Source organism: Cricetulus griseus, chromosome 2 (assembly GCF_003668045.3).
Source record: "Cricetulus griseus strain 17A/GY chromosome 2, alternate assembly CriGri-PICRH-1.0, whole genome shotgun sequence".
In the NCBI taxonomy this organism is placed as follows: Eukaryota; Metazoa; Chordata; class Mammalia; order Rodentia; family Cricetidae; genus Cricetulus; species Cricetulus griseus.
Genome location: NC_048595.1, coordinates 395,375,542 through 395,393,464, shown reverse-complemented (window position 1 = coordinate 395,393,464; position 17,923 = coordinate 395,375,542). Strand labels below are relative to the sequence as shown.

General features: G+C 48.2%; 1 protein-coding gene and 1 long non-coding RNA gene across 4 annotated transcripts; one reads left to right on the top strand and one right to left on the bottom strand.

The window, feature by feature from the left end:
* On the bottom strand, positions 1-3,961 carry LOC118238415. Its single transcript, XR_004768641.1, has 2 exons — positions 3,635-3,961; positions 1-757 (listed from the first exon to the last, which is right to left on the bottom strand). It is a non-coding gene; the product is annotated as an uncharacterized LOC118238415 (long non-coding RNA).
* Positions 3,962-4,081: 120 nt separating this feature from the next.
* Lmbr1l (limb development membrane protein 1 like) lies at positions 4,082-17,618 on the top strand. 3 transcript variants are annotated; one of them, XM_027396503.2, is made up of 17 exons: positions 4,082-4,303; positions 7,160-7,244; positions 8,722-8,755; positions 9,995-10,134; positions 10,281-10,384; positions 11,031-11,157; positions 12,545-12,613; positions 12,746-12,810; positions 13,089-13,161; positions 13,241-13,324; positions 13,408-13,484; positions 14,144-14,221; positions 14,503-14,576; positions 15,356-15,446; positions 15,640-15,706; positions 16,693-16,854; positions 17,025-17,618. In XM_027396503.2, exons 1-17 carry the CDS (start codon positions 4,232-4,234, stop codon positions 17,090-17,092), a joined length of 1,470 nt encoding a protein of 489 aa, XP_027252304.1. In that variant the 5' UTR covers positions 4,082-4,231; the 3' UTR covers positions 17,093-17,618. The 3 variants fall into 3 exon arrangements, with proteins under 3 accessions (XP_027252304.1, XP_027252303.1, XP_027252307.1); XM_027396502.2 differs by having other exon boundaries at positions 13,223-13,324; XM_027396506.2 differs by lacking the exon at positions 4,082-4,303 and adding an exon at positions 4,327-4,448 and having other exon boundaries at positions 13,223-13,324.
* The last annotated feature ends 305 nt before the right edge of the window (positions 17,619-17,923 follow it).

Below are 17,923 nucleotides of genomic sequence, written 5' to 3'. Positions count from 1 at the left end.
TTTATAAAATAAAGCATTTAATTTGGGGCTCATGGTTCCAGAGGGTGGAGTCCATGACCATCATGATGGGAGCATGGTGCTGGAGTAGTAGCCAAGAGTTTATATCAGATCCACAAGCAGAAGACAGATAGGGAGATAACTAGGAATGGCCTGGCTTTTGAAACCTTAGAACCCACCCCAGAGATATACTTCCTCTAACACGGCCACAATTCTTAGTTCCACTAACTGTGTAATGAAAAATACCATAATAGCCAAACTATGACAAGAATGCTCTCTAGCCCGATGCAACCTCACAGTTTCAACATAGTTTAAAAGTCTAAAGTCTCCACTGGATGGTGGTGGCCCACACCTTTTTAAGCCCAGCACTCAGGAGGCAGAGGCAGTCGGATCTCTGAGTTCAAAGCCAGCCAGGTCTACAGAGCAAGTTCCAGGACTGCTAGGACTACACAGAGAAACCCTGTCTTGAAATGCTGGACCAAAACCAGACAGAAAACCTAGCAGAGACAACTCCAAATCTTGTAACTCCATGTCTTATGGAATTACACATGACTCCATCTTTCCAACATTGCTCACTGAAACACATCTTTCTCTCCTAGGCTGTTCCACTCCCTGCCTGAAGCTCTTCTTGGCAGATATCCCACAGCTCTGGCACCTCCATCATCTTAGAGTCTCCAATGCAATCCAGGCTTCACTTTACAGCTTCTGGCCTCCATGCAGGGACTCCTTGTCACACACCTGGCCTCGGTGGTTTCCTTGACTGTGGAGGAAGAGTTTACAACCCCTTTACTCCTGTACCCTTCAAGACTCCTGTATCCCTCAAGACTCCTGTATCCTTCAAGAAAGAACCAGCTAAGGGGGTAGAAGTTCATACCTTTAATTTTAGCACTCCAGAGGCAGAGGCAGGCAAATCTCTGAGTTCAAAGCCAGCCTGGTCTACAGACTGAGTTCCAGGCAGGGATACACAGAAAAACCTTGTTTCAAAAATGACCCTCCTCCTTAAAAAAAGGAAGGAAAGAAAGAGCCATATGGCTGATGTTGCCATGTTAGGCTGCCTGTTTGGGATGAACTTGCTTCATGCACTGGATTAAATTTGCATAAACTTCAATTGGTTGTTTCCCTTTGCTGTATAAACTTCATTTACAAATTGCAGAATTAGCTGAGTGGTGGTCTTGGCCTGAGGACATCACTCTCTTAATTCCATTTTGTATCAGGTTTCTCCTTTTGTCCTTCAGCACAAGCTTGGCTCTAACATTAAATTTCCTGGTGCTCTTTTTCTCAAGCTGTACAGTTTGTGTTTCTTTTTGCCCTACTTATTCTTTTTCAGTGCAGACCTGCATATCAGTGATCACTAATAACCAGTGACAAAGTCAGTATTAGGTTGTCTTGAAATCGCCTCTACCAACAACATTAGTTCAAAACTCTTCAATTTAGCCTCAGGTGGATTCTTAGAAAATTAAAAAGTGGCCGGGAGTTCCCAGCACTCAGGAGGAAGAGGCAGGCGGATCTCTGTGAGTTGGAGGCCAGCCTGGTCTCCAGAGTGAGTGCCAGGATAGGCTCCAAAGCTACACAGAGAAACCCTGTCTCAAAAAACCAAAAAAAAAAGAAAGAAAAGAAAAAATTAAAAAGTGGCTACATTCATTACCAAAATATCCCAAGAATAGGCATCTAGCCTAGTTGCTACTACTGTTTCTTTCTGAAGCCTTTTGAGCTGGGCCTCCATAGTCCACGCTGCTCTCAGTACTACTGACTGATGAGTACCAATTACAGCATTTAATCTGTCCAAAGTCGAAAAGTCTTCCATATTCCTCAAAAAACAGCATTGTAAGACCTGTCACAGCAATAACCTGTTTGCTGGTCCCAATTTACACCTTAGTTAATTTTAAATTTCAGTAATAAGGCCCTATGACCAAAGCAATTTATAGAAAAAGAGTTTAGTGGGGTGGAGGTGGCACACAACTTTAATCCCAGCACTCAGAAGGCAGAGGTAGGTGAATCTCTGTGAGTTTGAGTTTGAGGCCAGCCTGGCCTATGAAGAGAGTTCCAGGACAGCCAGAAGCTTTTAAACAGGGAAAACCTGACTTTTTGTTTTGTTTTGTTTGTTTGTTTGTTTGTTTTTGAGACAGGGTTTCTCTGTGGCTTTGGAGGCTGTCCTCAAATTCTCTCTTGTAGACCAAACTGGTCTCAAACTCACAGAGAGCAGCCTGTCTCTCCTCCCAAGTGCTGGGACTAAAGGCATGCGCCACCTCCCCTTGGTGAAAACCTGCCTTAAAATAAAAAAAGAAAAAAGAAAAGAAATAAAAAGGATAAGAGTTTATTAAGAGTTTATTGGGGGGCTTAAAGTTCAGAGGGTGAGTCCATGACCATCATGGTGAGAAACATGACAGCAGGAAAGCAGGCATGGTGCTGGAGCAGAAGCCAATTGTTGCTTTATTTTTGAGACAAGGTCATGTTAGGTAGCCCAGGTTAGGTTGGGACTCATTAACCCAAGCTGGCCAACTCACATCCTTATGCCTCAGCCTTTCATATGCTGGGATTATAGGCATGTACCAACATACCCGATCTCAACGTGACTTGCATTTCAAGACTGTCACTAAAGCACAATACTTTTCATAGTTGAAACAAGTATGTGAGAACTGAGATAGCCTGGCCTGTAAAGGGACTTACATCTGATAACCTGAGTTCTCCTTCCACACTGTGGAAGGAGAAAACCAGCTCTCAAAAGTCATTCTGTGTCCTCCACACATGCACTTGACATGAACATTCTCTCAAGCACACACACACACACACACACACACACACACACACACACACACCCCACATGTATAGTAACTATAAAATTTATACATAAAAGTCTATACATGTTCAGTACAGAAGGCAGTACACAAGGCAGGCAGATCCTTGTGAGTTCGAGACCAGCTTGGTCTACAAGAGCTAGTTCCAGGACAGCTTCCAAAGCCACCTGTCTCGAAAAACAAAAACAAAGCAAAATAAAACCAAAAACCAAAACAAAACAAAAAAATAGATAAAGGCTATAAAGAGAATGGTACAAGCAGGTTGGTAGTTAATGTTTGGCTCAGTCTGCTCACCAATGTTCCCTGTGGACATTTCCTCACAGGGTTTCAGGGATAGCATGGGCCTGGTAGTACATGCCTATCATCTAGCAATCAGCTAACTAGAAGGCTAAGGAAGATCGCTGAGAATTCAAGGATAGCCTGGTTTGCATAGCAAGACTTGTCTCAACAAAATTTTTGTGGCATTATTATTATTATTATTATTATTATTATTATTATTATTATTATTATTTATTTATTTATTTTCGTGACAGGGTTTCTCTGTGAAACAGCCCTGGATGTCCTGGAACTCACTCTGTAGACCAGACTGGCTAGAGCTCAAGAGATCCCCATGCCTCTGCCTCCCGAGTGTTGGGTGGATCTCTGTGAGTTCGAGGCCAGCCTGGTCTACAGAGAGAGAGTTCCAGGACATCCAGGGCTGTTACACAGAGAAACCCTATCTCGAAAAACAAAACAAAAAGATTGAGTGAAAGCTTTTAGGAGTGGCTGGGGGAACTCCAATACAAATACAGTTCGAGAAAATGCTATATTGGCCCTTGTGTTACAGGGCAGCGGTTCCTTACATTTCAATCGGTTGTCCTGATCCAAACTGTTCATTTAAATTAAAATCGTTGTTGAAACTGATATCCTGGAACCATCACGTCTCCACAGGCGATCAGCGGATCCTTGAGTTTTAGAACAGTTTGGACAGGCCCCAAATATCCCGCCTCCTTTCCCAGAATACCCTATCAGCACACGCCATGACGATGAGCGGCAGCCGAGGAGGAGCCAATTAAGTTCCGCTCTTTGCAAGAAACCCGCCCAGTCCTTGTGTCGTCACTGGGGCTCTTAAAAGAATATCTCCAAGCCGGGAGCTTCCGCGTAGCTGGGCGGCCGGTACTTGCGTTGAAACGTGACGGCGAGCGACCCCACCTTAAAGGGGAGGGCGCAGTGGAGACCCGAGCTCTTTAAGACAAGGCGGGCTGGGGCCTGCCCCTTTAAAGGCGGGGCGTCCGACGGCTGAATCTGAGCCCCAGATTACCTTGAGTTTCCGTCACGGGCAGCGAGGAGCGGGTGGCTCCTAGGCTGGGTCCGGGTGCTTGGCGGGCGGCGGCGGCTTCATCCCCGCTCGTCCTCCCCGGGCCCGGAGACACCCCCGCCCCAGTCATGCGGAGCAGAGTATGGAAGCAGCTGATTACGAAGTGCTATCCGTGCGAGAGCAGCTGTTCCACGACAGGGTCCGCGAGTGCATCGTGAGTGCGGGACCTGGGCGGGAAGGGGCCGGGCCGAGGTGGGAGGGGCCCGGGCAGCGGTGGGGACAGGAAGTCCTGCTGCCTGGGCTGCCAGCACCTCGGTCCCGGAGACGGTCGGGGCAGCGACGGCGAACTCTGGAGTCGGGTAAGCTGGGTCCCTGAGCCGTAAACAAAGCCATGGGGTTTCCGTTCCTCCGCTGCTCGCCCCTCCCCCCGCCCCCTTCTACTCCACCCCGGTGGGCGTTCCTGGTGGTGGGTCCTCTGGTGCTGAGAGTCTGATCCTCCGAGAAAAGGACGGGTCTACCTCGGGACAAGTGGATGTGCTTGTTCCCCATGAAGGTAGATGGGAGGGCAACGGTAGCTGATGTTGGAACGAAGGGAGACCCGGCCACATTGAGCAGTTAACTAGGGACGTGCAGTGGTGGCGCGAGGCGCGAGAGGGGTGTAGGGGATGTATTGGGTCTTCCCGCTAAGGAAGAAAGTAATCCTGTCCCGAGGTGGGTGGTAAGATACAGAGATGGAGATACTGAAGTTGCCGAGTCTATTTTTCTCTCCCTTTCAAAGATGGTTGTTTGTTTTCATTCGTGTTGTGATTGAACTCTGGGCCTCTGGCATGCAGCATGCTAAACACAAGCCAACACAGTGACGCACACCCCACAACACTTCCTGATAATTTGTTTGACACTCTGGAAGACTGGGTTTGCAGCTTTGTAACCATTCGGGGATTTCTGGGGGCGGGGGTTCCACAGTAGTGCTGAGCACAGCTAGTGTCCCTTACTCCTTCAGCGTAGCCTAGAATTGCAGCTGAACTTTGCACACAGTAGTGTACTGGTCTAGGATAGGAGCACCCCAGTGGAACTTCCTTAGGGAAGCATGTTTTCCTTGGGCCTGCTTTTAGTTACCATCTCTCTGTGTGCTGTTTCTCCCTCAGAGCTCTGCACATACTAAATGAAAGGGGAAGGGTTTGGAGGAATGGAAAGAAGTCTTAATAAATGAAGGGGAGGACATGGATGGAGTCATCCTTCGTTTTTCTCAGGTGGAGCTTTGTGCTAACCATAGGCATGCTTAGATTGAAGAAAGGGAAAGAGGATATACCTAGGTCTGTCTTTATGATGAGGGCTGGAAAGTACAAGTGTACATCCCCAGGTGTGAGAATCAAGTGACATCATTGTGTATTCCTTAGTGGACAGGTACTCAGTGGGGCACATCACAGAGGCACATCTAGGCCTTGAGTGACGACAACCTGGAGGGATGAGCCTCAGAAACTGCTTATGTGTTTCTGCCTTCTAAGACATTAGCTTAGGACATCAGCACCCGCCAAGGGCAGTTGAAGGTTTCTAATACTCCATAGGTTAGAGAACAAGCTAGGCCAGGTGCTGGTGTGGTGAATGCCTTTAATCCTAATACTCAGCAGGCAGAGGCAGACAGATATCTGAGTTCGAGGCCAATTTGGTCTACAGAGTGAGTTCCAGGACAGCCAGGGTAACAGAGAAACCCTGTCTCAGAGAGAGAGAGAGAGAGAGAGAGAGAGAGAGAGAGAGAGAGAGAGAGAGTGCACCCTAGCCTCTCCTGGAAGTGGGCGGAACTCCAACCCTGACCTTTTGAGCTCTTCTACCTTCTTAGATATTATGCAAGTTCAGGGCCAAAAGAGGTAGAACACTTGGCTGTAAAAATGCAGCTACCATCTTAGTGGCTCCTGTGGGTTTTCCCTAAGTCAAAAGCTACAGCTCTATTCTAGATTCAGGACGTCTTAGTGTCTTCTGTCCTTGTCACTGTACAGACTTCTTATTTCCTCTTGGTGTCTAGAAGACACATGAAACTGACTGATCTTTGCCTACCTCAACTGCAGTGACATCTTTTTTTTTTTTTTTTTTTTGGTATTCTCCCACTTTGGGGTAGTATAGAGATATAACCAAAGTATTAATTCATCTGTCCAAGTTCTGTCCTGTCAATTGGAGGTTCAACCACTCAGGGCCATGGGTAGGTCCTAAGAGACCCTGCCCTGAAGTTGGAAGTCACTTGTGGTAGGGCCTGAGGATTGACTACTTTTAAAGTGGCAGTTAACCAGCTCTGGAAATGTAGGGCCTAACTAAAGCCTCCTCTTAGACTAAATGATAATTAAATGGGCGCCAGTTGGCCACTGAGCAGACCTGATGTTTCAGGCCCTGGGTAAGTGGAGTAGAAGTTCTGATTTGGTCCATAGATGTGATTCTTACATAGTAATTCATGGAGTGTGCTTTCTCATGGCAGCAGATGGAGTTGGGTGAGAGAGGACATAACAAGAGAACACAGGCATCTTTTCCTCAAGCCTGTTACTCTCTCATAATGTTCTCAAAGGGTAGTCAGTCTCTCTCATCCTGTGGCCTGGTTTAGGGTATGAGGTATGTGTGTGCATGTGTAGTTCTAGGAGTTTCTCTATTCACCTCTAAAGATATGGTTGACGATTGTGGCTCCAGCAAAGTACCCAGCAAAGTCTGGGTTGGCAGTTTCCCCAGGGACTTGGAACAGCTTCTTTTTGGTCCTGCTTAGAACCCCCGATGCTTTAACTAGAAGAAAGGCATCAGTGAGAAATGTAGAATCCCAGAATATATGGAGCTTTTTGTTTTGTTTTGTTTTGTTTTTTGTTTTCCTAGACAGGGTGCCTCTGTACATAGCCCTAGCTGCCCTGGAACTAGCTCTGTAGACCAGGCTAGCTTCAAATTCACAGAGGTCTGCCTGCCTCTGCCTCCCAAGTTTTGGGACTAAAGGCATTCGCCGCCACCACCCGGCATAAGGAGCTTTATATTGAGGCCCTTGAGGCTATGGAATGTGCTAGAGGTTATAGAACTTCTCATCCTAGGTTGTTTTTTGCCTTAGATCTCAATACTTCTGTTTGCAACACTATACATCCTCTGCCACATCTTCCTGACTCGCTTCAAGAAGCCCGCTGAGTTCACCACAGGTACTGTGGACTTCCCTGTGTTCAGCCTGAGTGCTAGTTGCCATGGAGCCAGCCTCAGAGGAGTGGGTGACAATTCCTGTGGGGAAAGGAAAGGTGGCTGTGCTGTGCTGTTCTGAAACCTTTGCTGCTCAGCCCCTGTCCTTCCACAGGCAGAGCTAAGGTGTCGGGTAGGAGGTCTAGATGGAAAGAGCTTTCACTTCTTTCTTGTTAGGGTACAAAATAATGTTTTATTGTGGCTTTTTCAAAATCGGTATCCCTTTCTTGGTTTTATTATTTTGTTTGTTTGGTTTTGGTTTTTGGTTTTTCGAGACAGGGTTTCTCTGTGTAGCTTTGGAACCTATCCTGGCACTCGATCTGGAGACCAGGCTGGCCTCGAACTCACAGAGATCCATCTGCCTCTGCCTCCCGAATACTGGGATTAAAGGCATGCACCACCAACGCCCAGCTTCTTGGTTTTATTTTTATTTTGTAGATAATATCTCATGTAGTCCTGGCTGGCCTCAAACTCTTTATGTAGCTAAGGGTGACCTTGAACTCCTATCTCTACCTCCCAAATACCGGGCTTCATGGTGTATTGGTGTGTGCTACCACATCCCCTATCCATGTAGCTTTTCTTTTCTTTCTTACTATCTTTTTTGTGTTTGTGTTTGTTTTCAAATATTTGAGGCAGGGTTTCTTTGTAGCCCTGGCTGTCTTGGAACTCACTCTGTAGACCAGACTTGCCTTGAACTTGCAGAGATCCGCCTGTCCCTGCTTCCCAAGTACTAGGATTAAAGACATGCACCGACACCACCCGCATCCACGTAGCTTTTCTAGTCCTCAGTTTCACCCTACAAAATGGGCATAATTAAGTCCACCTGGTACTTTGTCACTGGGGGGAGCAAATGGCAGCCATTTTGAACCTGAAGTGGGAAGGGCAGGGTGAGTCATGGGCATGTGTCTTGTGCCATTTCCTTTCCTAGTGCTTTCCCACCAGGACTCGGCACCTCCCAAGGTTTGTAGAGAGACTAAATTTCCTTGGAGTGTGGTGGGACAGAGAAACACACGCAGCTAAGCTATCTACATTAGTGCTGTCCCCTTGGGGACTTTTCTCTGTGCATATCTCCCCCCTCCCCCCCCCATTTCTTTTCCCTTCCCGAAGCTACTGATGTGAACAACCTCTGAACCTCTATAAAGAGGAACTTGTGATGATAGTGATGGGAGGAGGGAGAAGAGTAGGGGAATTTGGGGCTTGTATTCTGTGTACCTAGGGCCACTGGACATTAAATTGCCATACAATACCTTACATTACAAACCTCACAACTGGTTGGAGAACAGGTTGTGAGGTTTGTAATGTAAGGTATTGCATAGGTCTTCCAGAGCCCCTTTTTCAGCACTGTCTTCAGTGGTGGGGATAGGGGACACATTATAATACTTCTGGTTCCCAGAGCTGCCCACTGATGTCCTGCTGAGTCCCCTTCCTGTCTGTCTCTTGCAGTGGATGATGAAGATGCCACAGTTAACAAGATTGCGTGAGTGTCACTACCCTCTACACCGAATCCAGTGACTTTTAGGAGCTGGGCTCTAGAAAGTCCTCTAGGGCAGCGGGAGCAGGAGCTGTCATCCATCCAAGAGAGAAAGAGTTCCTCCTTGTACCCTATTTCTGGCTTCCTGGCTTCGCCTCATGCTGGGGATGCTCAGAAAGCTGCTGTTCCTGTCTCCCTGGTTGGGCCAGGAGCTTCATGATCAGGATAGGGGCTAGGGCCTGAGTCACCAGGAAATGGCTTCAGCTTGGCTTCACCTCCCAACAGTCAATGTGGGTGGGGAAGGGACAGGGGAGACAGGCTAATGGAAACCAGACAGGGTTTGGAGAAGATTAAAAACCCCTGAGGGATCAGAGAAATCAGGAATCCTCCCCTCCCCCAAACATACATATACACACACATCATCCTGACAGCAAAAAATGCTTGGTTCTTAGAGAAAGGCCCTTATTATGGACGTTTTTTGTTTGTTAGTTTTTTAAAAAAAAACTCATATATTTTTACTTTATGTATAATTAGTGTTTTGCCGTGGGCATCGAGTCCCCTGGAACAGGAGTCACAGACAGCTCTGAGCTGTCATGTGGGTGATGGGAATTAAACCCAGGTCCTCTAGAAGAGCAGTTAGTGCTCTTAACTGCTGAGCCATCTCTCCAGCCCCCATGGACAGTTCTTACTAGCAGCACACAGAGGAAATACGGAGATGCCTCCTCTGGATTGACAGACTAGAAGGCAGCACTGTCCTTTTGTGAATTGATTTCCAGCTGGTGCAGCCCGTGGCACAGGCCTTGCTTATGAAATTGAGTTTTAGCTTGTGTTTATCCTCTGTACTAATGCCTTCTTAAAGGGCATAGCCATATGGAGCGACTGAGCTCTTATCCATACAGAAATAGGTGAGCTCAGAAATCTATATCTCTAAGCAGAAAGGAGGAGCCACGCTCCTTGCTTTGTTAGCATTCCTGGCATGCCCTATAGACATGTATGGGAAGACACATTCCTGGAATAGCCTAAACAAGTGACATGGCTGGTGATCAGGTGCCCATGAATGCCTGAGATGGCATCCATCCCAGGTGCTAAGGCTACCCTTGTAAGTAAGGACTAGGGTGGGATGACAGAGAGCCCAGCTGGACAGCTCCTTCCCGTTGCTACAGCTGGTGCCCTTGGGAACAAATGGGGCTTCCAGGGCAGTAGGGCAGTGAGTGCTGGGCTGACGCATCTGTCCTCTTCCCTTAGGCTGGAACTGTGTACCTTTACCCTGGCAGTCGCCCTGGGTGCTGTCTTACTCTTGCCCTTCTCCATCATCAGCAATGAGGTGTTGCTCTCGTTGCCACGGAACTACTATATCCAGTGGCTCAACGGCTCCCTCATCCATGGTACGTGGCTCTGGACTGAAGCTTGGGTGGGGTAGGGAATAGGGCAGGTAATTAGGCAGACTCAGGCAGTCTTGGGCTAATCAGTCATTTCACCCACCTCCATTGGCCCCTTAGTGACCAACTCTACTTTTTGTTTTTGGCTCTAGGTCTTTGGAACCTCGTTTTTCTCTTCTCCAACCTCTCCCTCATCTTCCTTATGCCCTTTGCATATTTCTTCACAGAGTCTGAGGGCTTCGCTGGCTCCAGAAAGGTAAGTGCAGGAAATATTAGTCAACTCAGGTCAGAAGCAGGACTCTACTCTAGGGAATTGACATAGGACATAATTTACAGACTTCAGTCAGAGTTAAAGGATGGAGCAAGCAGTCTGAGGCTGTAGCAACATGAGAATTGGTTGCCACCCCAATAGAAATGCCTATAGAGCATTTCTAGAGCCATCGGTAGTTAAAATTGAGAACCTGTGTCTATTTAGAAGATGAGTTATTGTCTTAACTGCTGAAGCTGCTGCTGGAACCCATTATGCCAAAGGTGAGAGAAAGCATAGGAAATGGCAGGCTTGTTCCACCGCCTTCACCTTCCCTGCTGTTCTTTGCATTAGGCAGACTGTACCAGAAGTCAGAGACAGACATCATGGGTCATCTCCTCCAACACATGAGGAGACTGCATGGTTGGAGGATGGGGTTTACAAGTGAACCCCCAGGATATGGAATAAACCAGAGTGGGAGTAGGAGGGCAGAGTGATTCGGAATTGTAAGAGAGAAACACCTCTCCTGTCTGCTGAATCTAGACCTCCTTAGTCCCCTAAGCCAGGCTTAGCTTTAATGACTCTTTCCTTCCCCACACTGCTGTAATGTAATGTTGACGCCCTCCTCTGCTCTCCCCATCTCTTCCTCCTGTAGGGTGTCCTGGGCCGGGTCTACGAGACAGTTGTGATGTTGATACTCCTCACCCTGCTTGTGCTGGGCATGGTGTGGGTGGCGTCAGCCATTGTAGACAATGACAAGGCCAGCAGGGAGTCGCTCTATGGTGAGAGTTAAACAGTTTTGGCTCATGGGTTCAGAGGTTTCAGTCTGTGGTCATTAGGTCCGTTTTCTGGGCTGTGGTGAAGCCGAGCCTCATGGCAGGGAACATGTGTTGGTGGAGCAAAGCTTATGAACCCATGGATGGCCAGAGCTCTGCTCCAGCCACTTCTAAGGTCCCCCTTCTACTCACTGTAATGGGGACCAGGTCTTCAACACTCACATTCTAAAAGATCATTTTATATCCAAGCCATAACAGAGCTCCATCTTTTTCCTCCTTTTTAAAGATTTATGTGTGGGGGTGTTTTCCCTATATGCATGTCTGTGCACCACATGTGTGCAGTCCCAAAAGAGACCAGTGGAGGGCATCAGATCCTCTGGAACTGCAGTTATAGAAGGCTGTGAGCTGTCATGTGGGTGCTAGGAACCAAACCTGAATCCTCTGAGTCATCTCTCCGGCCCCGTCCTCCTGCCTTCTCTTTAGAGCATGCAATCTGAGCACTCAGTTAAGTCAGGGTAACGCCATGAGGTCATACAGTGAGTATGAGGCCACCTTGAGCTATAGAGGAAGATACTCTTGCTCTCTCTTGTTTTGTTTTTTCAAGATCGTGTTTCTTTACTACACAAGGAACCTTGGCTGTCCTTGAACTCACAGAGATCCACTTGCCTTTGCCTCCCACCTGCTGGGATTAAAGATGTGCACCACATAATTAAGATTCTGTCTTGAAAGAGTATTGGCTCTTGAATTGGCCATGTGCATTTGATCAACTGTAGTCCTCTCAAAGAAGAAAAGACTGGCACTGTTTCTGTAGGACGAAGTTCCAAACTAACAACTTTGAACGCATCCAACGTGTAGAAATATTCCCCTGGGTCCATACAGTGATTTAAAAAATAGATAATCATCTGGGTAGTGGTGGCACAGAATTTTAATTCCAGCACTCAGGAGGCTGGATCTCTTGAGTTCCATCCAGACCAACCAGGGCTACAGAGAGCCCTTGTTTAAAAATAAATAAATAATAGATAACCAGTTGTTTACTGTAAAGCCCAGGCTTGCCTTAAACTCTTTCTGCCTCAACCTGGTTCTACTGGGATTACAGGCCTGTGCCACCATACCTGGCCTCCCATTTTAGAATCGAGAGGTTTCATCTTAATATCTTCCTTGCTTGACAAGGGAGAGGATCTAACTATACTTAACCCTGTTCACCTGGCCAGCTGTGCTGCCTTCTATATAAATCAGGTCTCTCCTTTGCCCAGCACTCAATCTCTACGCTGGGGCAGTGTTCCTGTGTGTTTTACTTGTCTAGAGCCTGAAGGTGTTCCTGTCACCCTGAGCCTGTCACCTCCTAGTCTTCAGGAGGACGAAGACAAGCTGACATGCCTTTTCTTGTCTTTAGACTTCTGGGAGTATTACCTCCCCTACCTCTATTCCTGTATCTCCTTCCTCGGAGTTCTCCTGCTCCTGGGTGAGTACAGAGTCTGGGAGGGAAAGAGAGCACCCTGGCTTCCAGCAGTCAGGGTGGAAGGAGAAGGGTTAGGGAAGGGCTGGGAGGGGGTAAAGGATCTGAGAAGTGACTGACAAGCTCTTGTCCCTACAGTATGCACTCCACTGGGTCTGGCCCGCATGTTTTCCGTCACTGGGAAGTTGCTGGTCAAGCCCCGGGTATGTAGTACTCCTTGCCTTTTGTACAGGGTGAATTTTATGCATGGGGCCAAACCCTGAAATGAACCTACAGTTGTGTTGTACACAACTTGCAGAAGGCCACACCCTCGGTTGGCTTCTGTATCCTTTGCCCCATCATCTGGAGCGTGAAGAATTAGGGATAGGACAAAGCTTCTGGGCATGGGGTGGTGAGTGAGAGTTAGAGCCAAGACTGAGACTATAGAGGGTTGTTGGGGTCAGAGAGCCTCTGCCAGCCCCTCCCTGTCCCCTGCCCTCAGCTGCTGGAAGACCTGGAAGAACAGCTGAACTGTTCAGCCTTTGAGGAGGCAGCTCTGACTCGAAGAATCTGCAGTGAGTTTAAATACTCCCTTGCTTGGGTGGTGGATGGGTCTTGGCAAGCACTGAAGGGAAGTGTCTTTTCTGCCCTCAGATCCCACCTCCTGCTGGCTGCCTTTGGACATGGAGTTGCTGCACAGACAGGTCCTGGCTCTGCAGACACAGAGGGTCCTCTTAGGTATGTGGACTGGTGCTTTCCCCAGGAAGAGTAGTTCCTTGTTCCAAGTACTTGCTGACAGAAAGTCTCCCATCCCTGCACAGAAAAGCGGCGGAAGGCTTCAGCCTGGCAGCGGAACCTGGGCTACCCTCTGGCCATGCTGTGCTTGCTGCTGCTGACGGTGGGTTTACTAGCTCTGGTGGGGTAGGGAACAAGTGGATCCTTGGTCCTTAGCTTCTTCAGAGAAGACAAAGATATACGTTGACATGGTTGTCATCCATAGTAATAGTTGCCTCTCAGGGCCTGCTTTGTGTCCCATCCTGTGGTAAGAACATTAATTCCCATTTTGTGGATGAAGAAACACAGCTGACTTGCCCCAAACCACACAAAGTCATTGAGAAACTACACAGATTTGCCTTTGAAGGAGAATAAAGGTAGAATTTAGTGTCTCTCCTGTACTGGATTAGGACTTGAGGAATAATTTTAGAGGAAACGGCACCTTTGTCTAAGTCATTTCCTCTGTGTGTGTGTGAGAGAGAGAGAGAGGGATTGACCCAGGCCTTTGCATGTATTGGTTAAGTGCTCTGTAGAGCTACACCCCCAGCCCCATAGATGTACTCTTTCTAGTTAGGCTTTAGCAGTCGTTCATTTGGAAGCAGTTTATCCAGTAGTATCTTCTAAGTGCTGTGTGTTGCTAGCAGCAGCTCAAGGAGATCCCTAAAGCTGCTTGGAAGCTGAGCTACTCTTACAAACCGAAGGGAGTGCTCTTTGTATTGAGCTCAGAGCACAGCTGTGGGCTGGAGCAGGGTTGATGGGAGTTGGTGACCTTGCTGCACACAGGGCCTGTCCGTGCTTATTGTGGCCATCCATATCCTGGAGCTACTCATCGATGAGGCTGCCATGCCAAGGGGCATTCAGGTACAGGGCTCTCTTCCCACCACTTCTTTTGGAGAGGGCTTAATTAAGAAAGGCTGGGGAAGATATATAGTCTCATGCCTGTTATCCTAGCACTTAGGAGACTGAAGCAGGTAGTTTGCCACAAGTTTCAGACTACACTGTGCTACAGCATAAAATCCTGTCTTTGGGGAGGGGAGGGGGCTGGAGAGAGAGACAGAAGCTGAGGATAGAGGAAAGGCTGGGTGGGGCTGGGGGTACTCAAGGTGGGAATGTTCCTCAATCATGTCACCCACCCCCCACAGGATGCCTCCCTGGGCCAGGTCTCCTTCTCCAAACTGGGATCCTTTGGTGCCATCATCCAGGTTGTGTTGATCTTGTATCCTTCTGGAAATCCCATGGCTTCTTCTCATCAAACTGCCTCCCAGGAGTCCAATAGACTCCTTGGGAATACTGGGGAGGGGTAGTAGAGAGGGGGCAAATCTTCATCTAACTTGGATTCAGACAAGGAAATACTTGATCTTGAGGACCAGGGAGATAACTCAGTTGGTTAAGTGCATCTGCCTATATAGTCCAGTCCTGGGAGGCAGAGAGAAGATCCAGGTGATTTGTTCAAGAGCCAGTCTAGCCAAACTGGTAAATTCTAGGTTTGAAATAACCTGTCTTAGAAAATAGTAAGGTAGTGGGCTGGCAAGATGGTACGGTGAGGGCTGCGAGAGGACTCTCCATTTAGGGGTGTTGATGCTCTTGCAAGAGCACACGAATTCAGTTCCCAGCACCTAGTTCAGGTGGCTCACAACCATCTGTAACTCCAGCTCCAGAGGATATGACAGCCTCTTCTGGCCTCTGCAAGTGTCCATGTTCATGTGATCATGACAGATGATATGCAAGCCTGACAAACTCACAGTGGCATGGGAGACTGACCTCTGACACTCTCTGTAGCACAAAAACACTTTTCCACGTGCCAGTGCGAACTCACACCATAATAGTAAATTAATAGAAGACATCCAGCCTTGACCTGTGACCTCTGCGCATACATGTGTACATACACCACACAGAAAAACTTAATCTTGAAAAGAGATCTCAGGAGTCCTTTCTCTGAGACAGGTGGTTGTTACTTAGAGCCTAGCCAGTTCTTCCCTAACCTGGTGGTAACAGTTACCTGATGGTGTCCTCAGTCGTGGGTTTCTACAGTTCTCCACTATTCCGAAGCCTGAGGCCTAGATGGCACGACACAGCTATGACACAGGTAGCTTGGAGGGAAGAGGAGAAGCCTCCTGGGGTGTGTGAGTGCTGGGTGTGGCAACTCTCCCACCACCAACAATAGCGTTTCTCTGTGTGGCCCAGGCTGGCCTGTAACTCACAGAGATCCGCCTGCCTCTGCCTCCCAAGTGCTGACAATTCTTGCTACTTTTTGCTTCTTGTTTCTTTCTCTCACCCAGATAATTGGGAACTGTGTCTGCCTCCTGGTCCTAAGCTCAGCACTTCCTGTCTTCTCTCGGACCCTTGGTAAGTACTGAAAGTAGGGAAGGGAATTGATTGAGTTTTCATAGCTATAAAAATGGGTAAAGGCCAGTCTGGGCTTCATAGGGAGTTCTAGGCAAGCCTCAGCTACATAGGGAGATCTTGTAAAAGAGAATTGCCATGGTCTAACTAATCATCCTGCCTGGGTCTAAAGTGCTGGAGTTATGAGACACAACACCATGCCCAGCTGGGAATTTTTTTTAAAGATTTATTATTTTATGTGTATGAGTGTTTTGCCTGTATGTATGTTTGTGCACCTCTTGCATGCATGGTGTCTGTGGAAATATATATATATATATATTATATAATATATATATATATATATTATATCTGAATGTGCCTGTGATGTCAGATCCTCTGAAACTACAGTTATATACAGTTGTTAGCTGTCATGCAGGTGCTGGGAATTGAACCCAAGTCCTGGAAGAACAGCATGTGTTCTTAACCACTGAGCCATCACTCTAGCCCTTGCCGTAATTAGTATAGCCCCTTTGTTTTCTCTGTTTTAAATGTGAGGAAACCGAGGCCCAGAGCATTTGCATCTTCCAGCTATCTAGAAGTGGAATTGGGATAAAAACAGCGGGATGACAGTTTGCACTTTCTATGCCTAGTCTTTCTTAGTCTTTCTTAACTGTGCGCTACTGAAGACTTAATAGCCAACTTGTAGGTTCTTAGCTAGGAAGCACTTGCTATCCTGGGGACCCCTAGAGATACCTGAGGCTAGAGGCAGCTGCGCTGGAGGAAATGAGTCGAGCCTCAGGCAGGAAGAATAGCAGCGAACTTAGCTGGGGATGCATTCAATCGTCCTGGACAGACCTGCAAATGGGCTTGAGAGTAGTAATTAATGTATGCACTGCCATTGTAGCCGATATGTCGTTCAGGTGTGGCCACTAGGGGGCAGAAGAACGTTGGCTCCTTTGAGGAGCAGGTTTGGGGAATTCCCTCTTCTCATCACGGACTTTGTACTAAAGGGCTGACTCGCTTTGACCTGCTGGGTGACTTTGGACGCTTCAACTGGCTGGGCAATTTCTACATCGTGTTCCTCTACAACGCAGCCTTTGCTGGCCTCACCACACTCTGTCTAGTGAAGACCTTCACTGCAGCTGTGAGGGCAGAGCTCATCCGAGCCTTTGGTAAGGGAGTCCGACGACGACGCATGGGCTGGGGAAGGGCGTTCTGAACCAGGGTTGGCCCACCTGTCTGTCTATTACCTGGCCCCTTCACCCCTTGCATGCCCTGCTCGCCTCACCTCTGAGGAGCTGGACCCGTGTTCACTTTTGACTGTCTGCTTTCTCTTTTCCAGGGCTAGACAGACTGCCACTGCCTGTCTCTGGTTTCCCACGGGCTTCCAGGAAGAAACAGCACCAATGACCTCCAGCTAGGGGTTGAGAAGGAGAAAACTGGACACTGCCTAGGCCGGGAGGCGAGCCAGGGTGGTTGGACCTCAGGACCTGGAATCCTCGGGGTGGATTGGAGGAGGGAACCGAGCCGTCTGCACTGCTGCACTGCTGCATAATCTGAGCCAGGGTTTGGGACCCGCCTCCTGCCTTTTCAGATGTAGCCTTGGCCTCGGCGTGAGGTGGAGCTGGGGGACTGGCTCTGATTCCTGGTCCCAAATCCGTTTACACATCAATCTGCCTCAATCCTGTTCCAGGCCATGCCTGAAGCCATGTTTACATGATTTGATGTGCAATAGGGTGGGTGGGAGGGGGGGGGCCTGGGCCCTGGTAGGGTCTGGAGATAGGCTGTCTTCCTTGCCTCTGGCCCAGCATAGCCTAAGCACTGTGCTACCCTGTGGAGGGGCTTTGGACCACTGGAGAGACCAAGGTGCCCAGAGGAAGAGCCGTACCCATCAGCAATAAAGTTGATCCCAGGGTTCTCTTGGATTTTGTAAAGAGCCTGTCTCTGTGTCTGTAACACCTGTTCCGGCCACGGTCATGAGTCTACCAAGGAGAAGCCTTCCTGCCCCTCTGCTCTTCCAGTGCAGAGAGATGCTGTTCTTCCTTAGGTGGCTGGTCTCAACTGGTTGGGTGTGTCAGCCCACATCTTTAACCTCAGCACTCAGGAGTCAGGGGATCTCTATGATTTTTTGAGGCTAGCCTAATCTACATTGCAAGTTCAGACCAGCCAGGGTTACACGGTGGTAAGACTTGTTCTTTTTTTTAAAAAAAAAAAAAAGTTGGCTAGTCTCCTGGATGTTCC

Excerpts from the sequence above, each read along its gene's own strand:
- Lmbr1l (XM_027396502.2), top strand. The coding sequence starts at position 4,232 with ATGGAAGCAGCTGATTACGAAGTGCTATCCGTGCGAGAGCAGCTGTTC. Across the intron at positions 11,158-12,544 it reads CAGCAGGGAGTCGCTCTATG|ACTTCTGGGAGTATTACCTC; the intron begins GTGAGAGTTAAA and ends TCTTGTCTTTAG. Across the intron at positions 15,707-16,692 it reads TGTCTTCTCTCGGACCCTTG|GGCTGACTCGCTTTGACCTG; the intron begins GTAAGTACTGAA and ends TTTGTACTAAAG.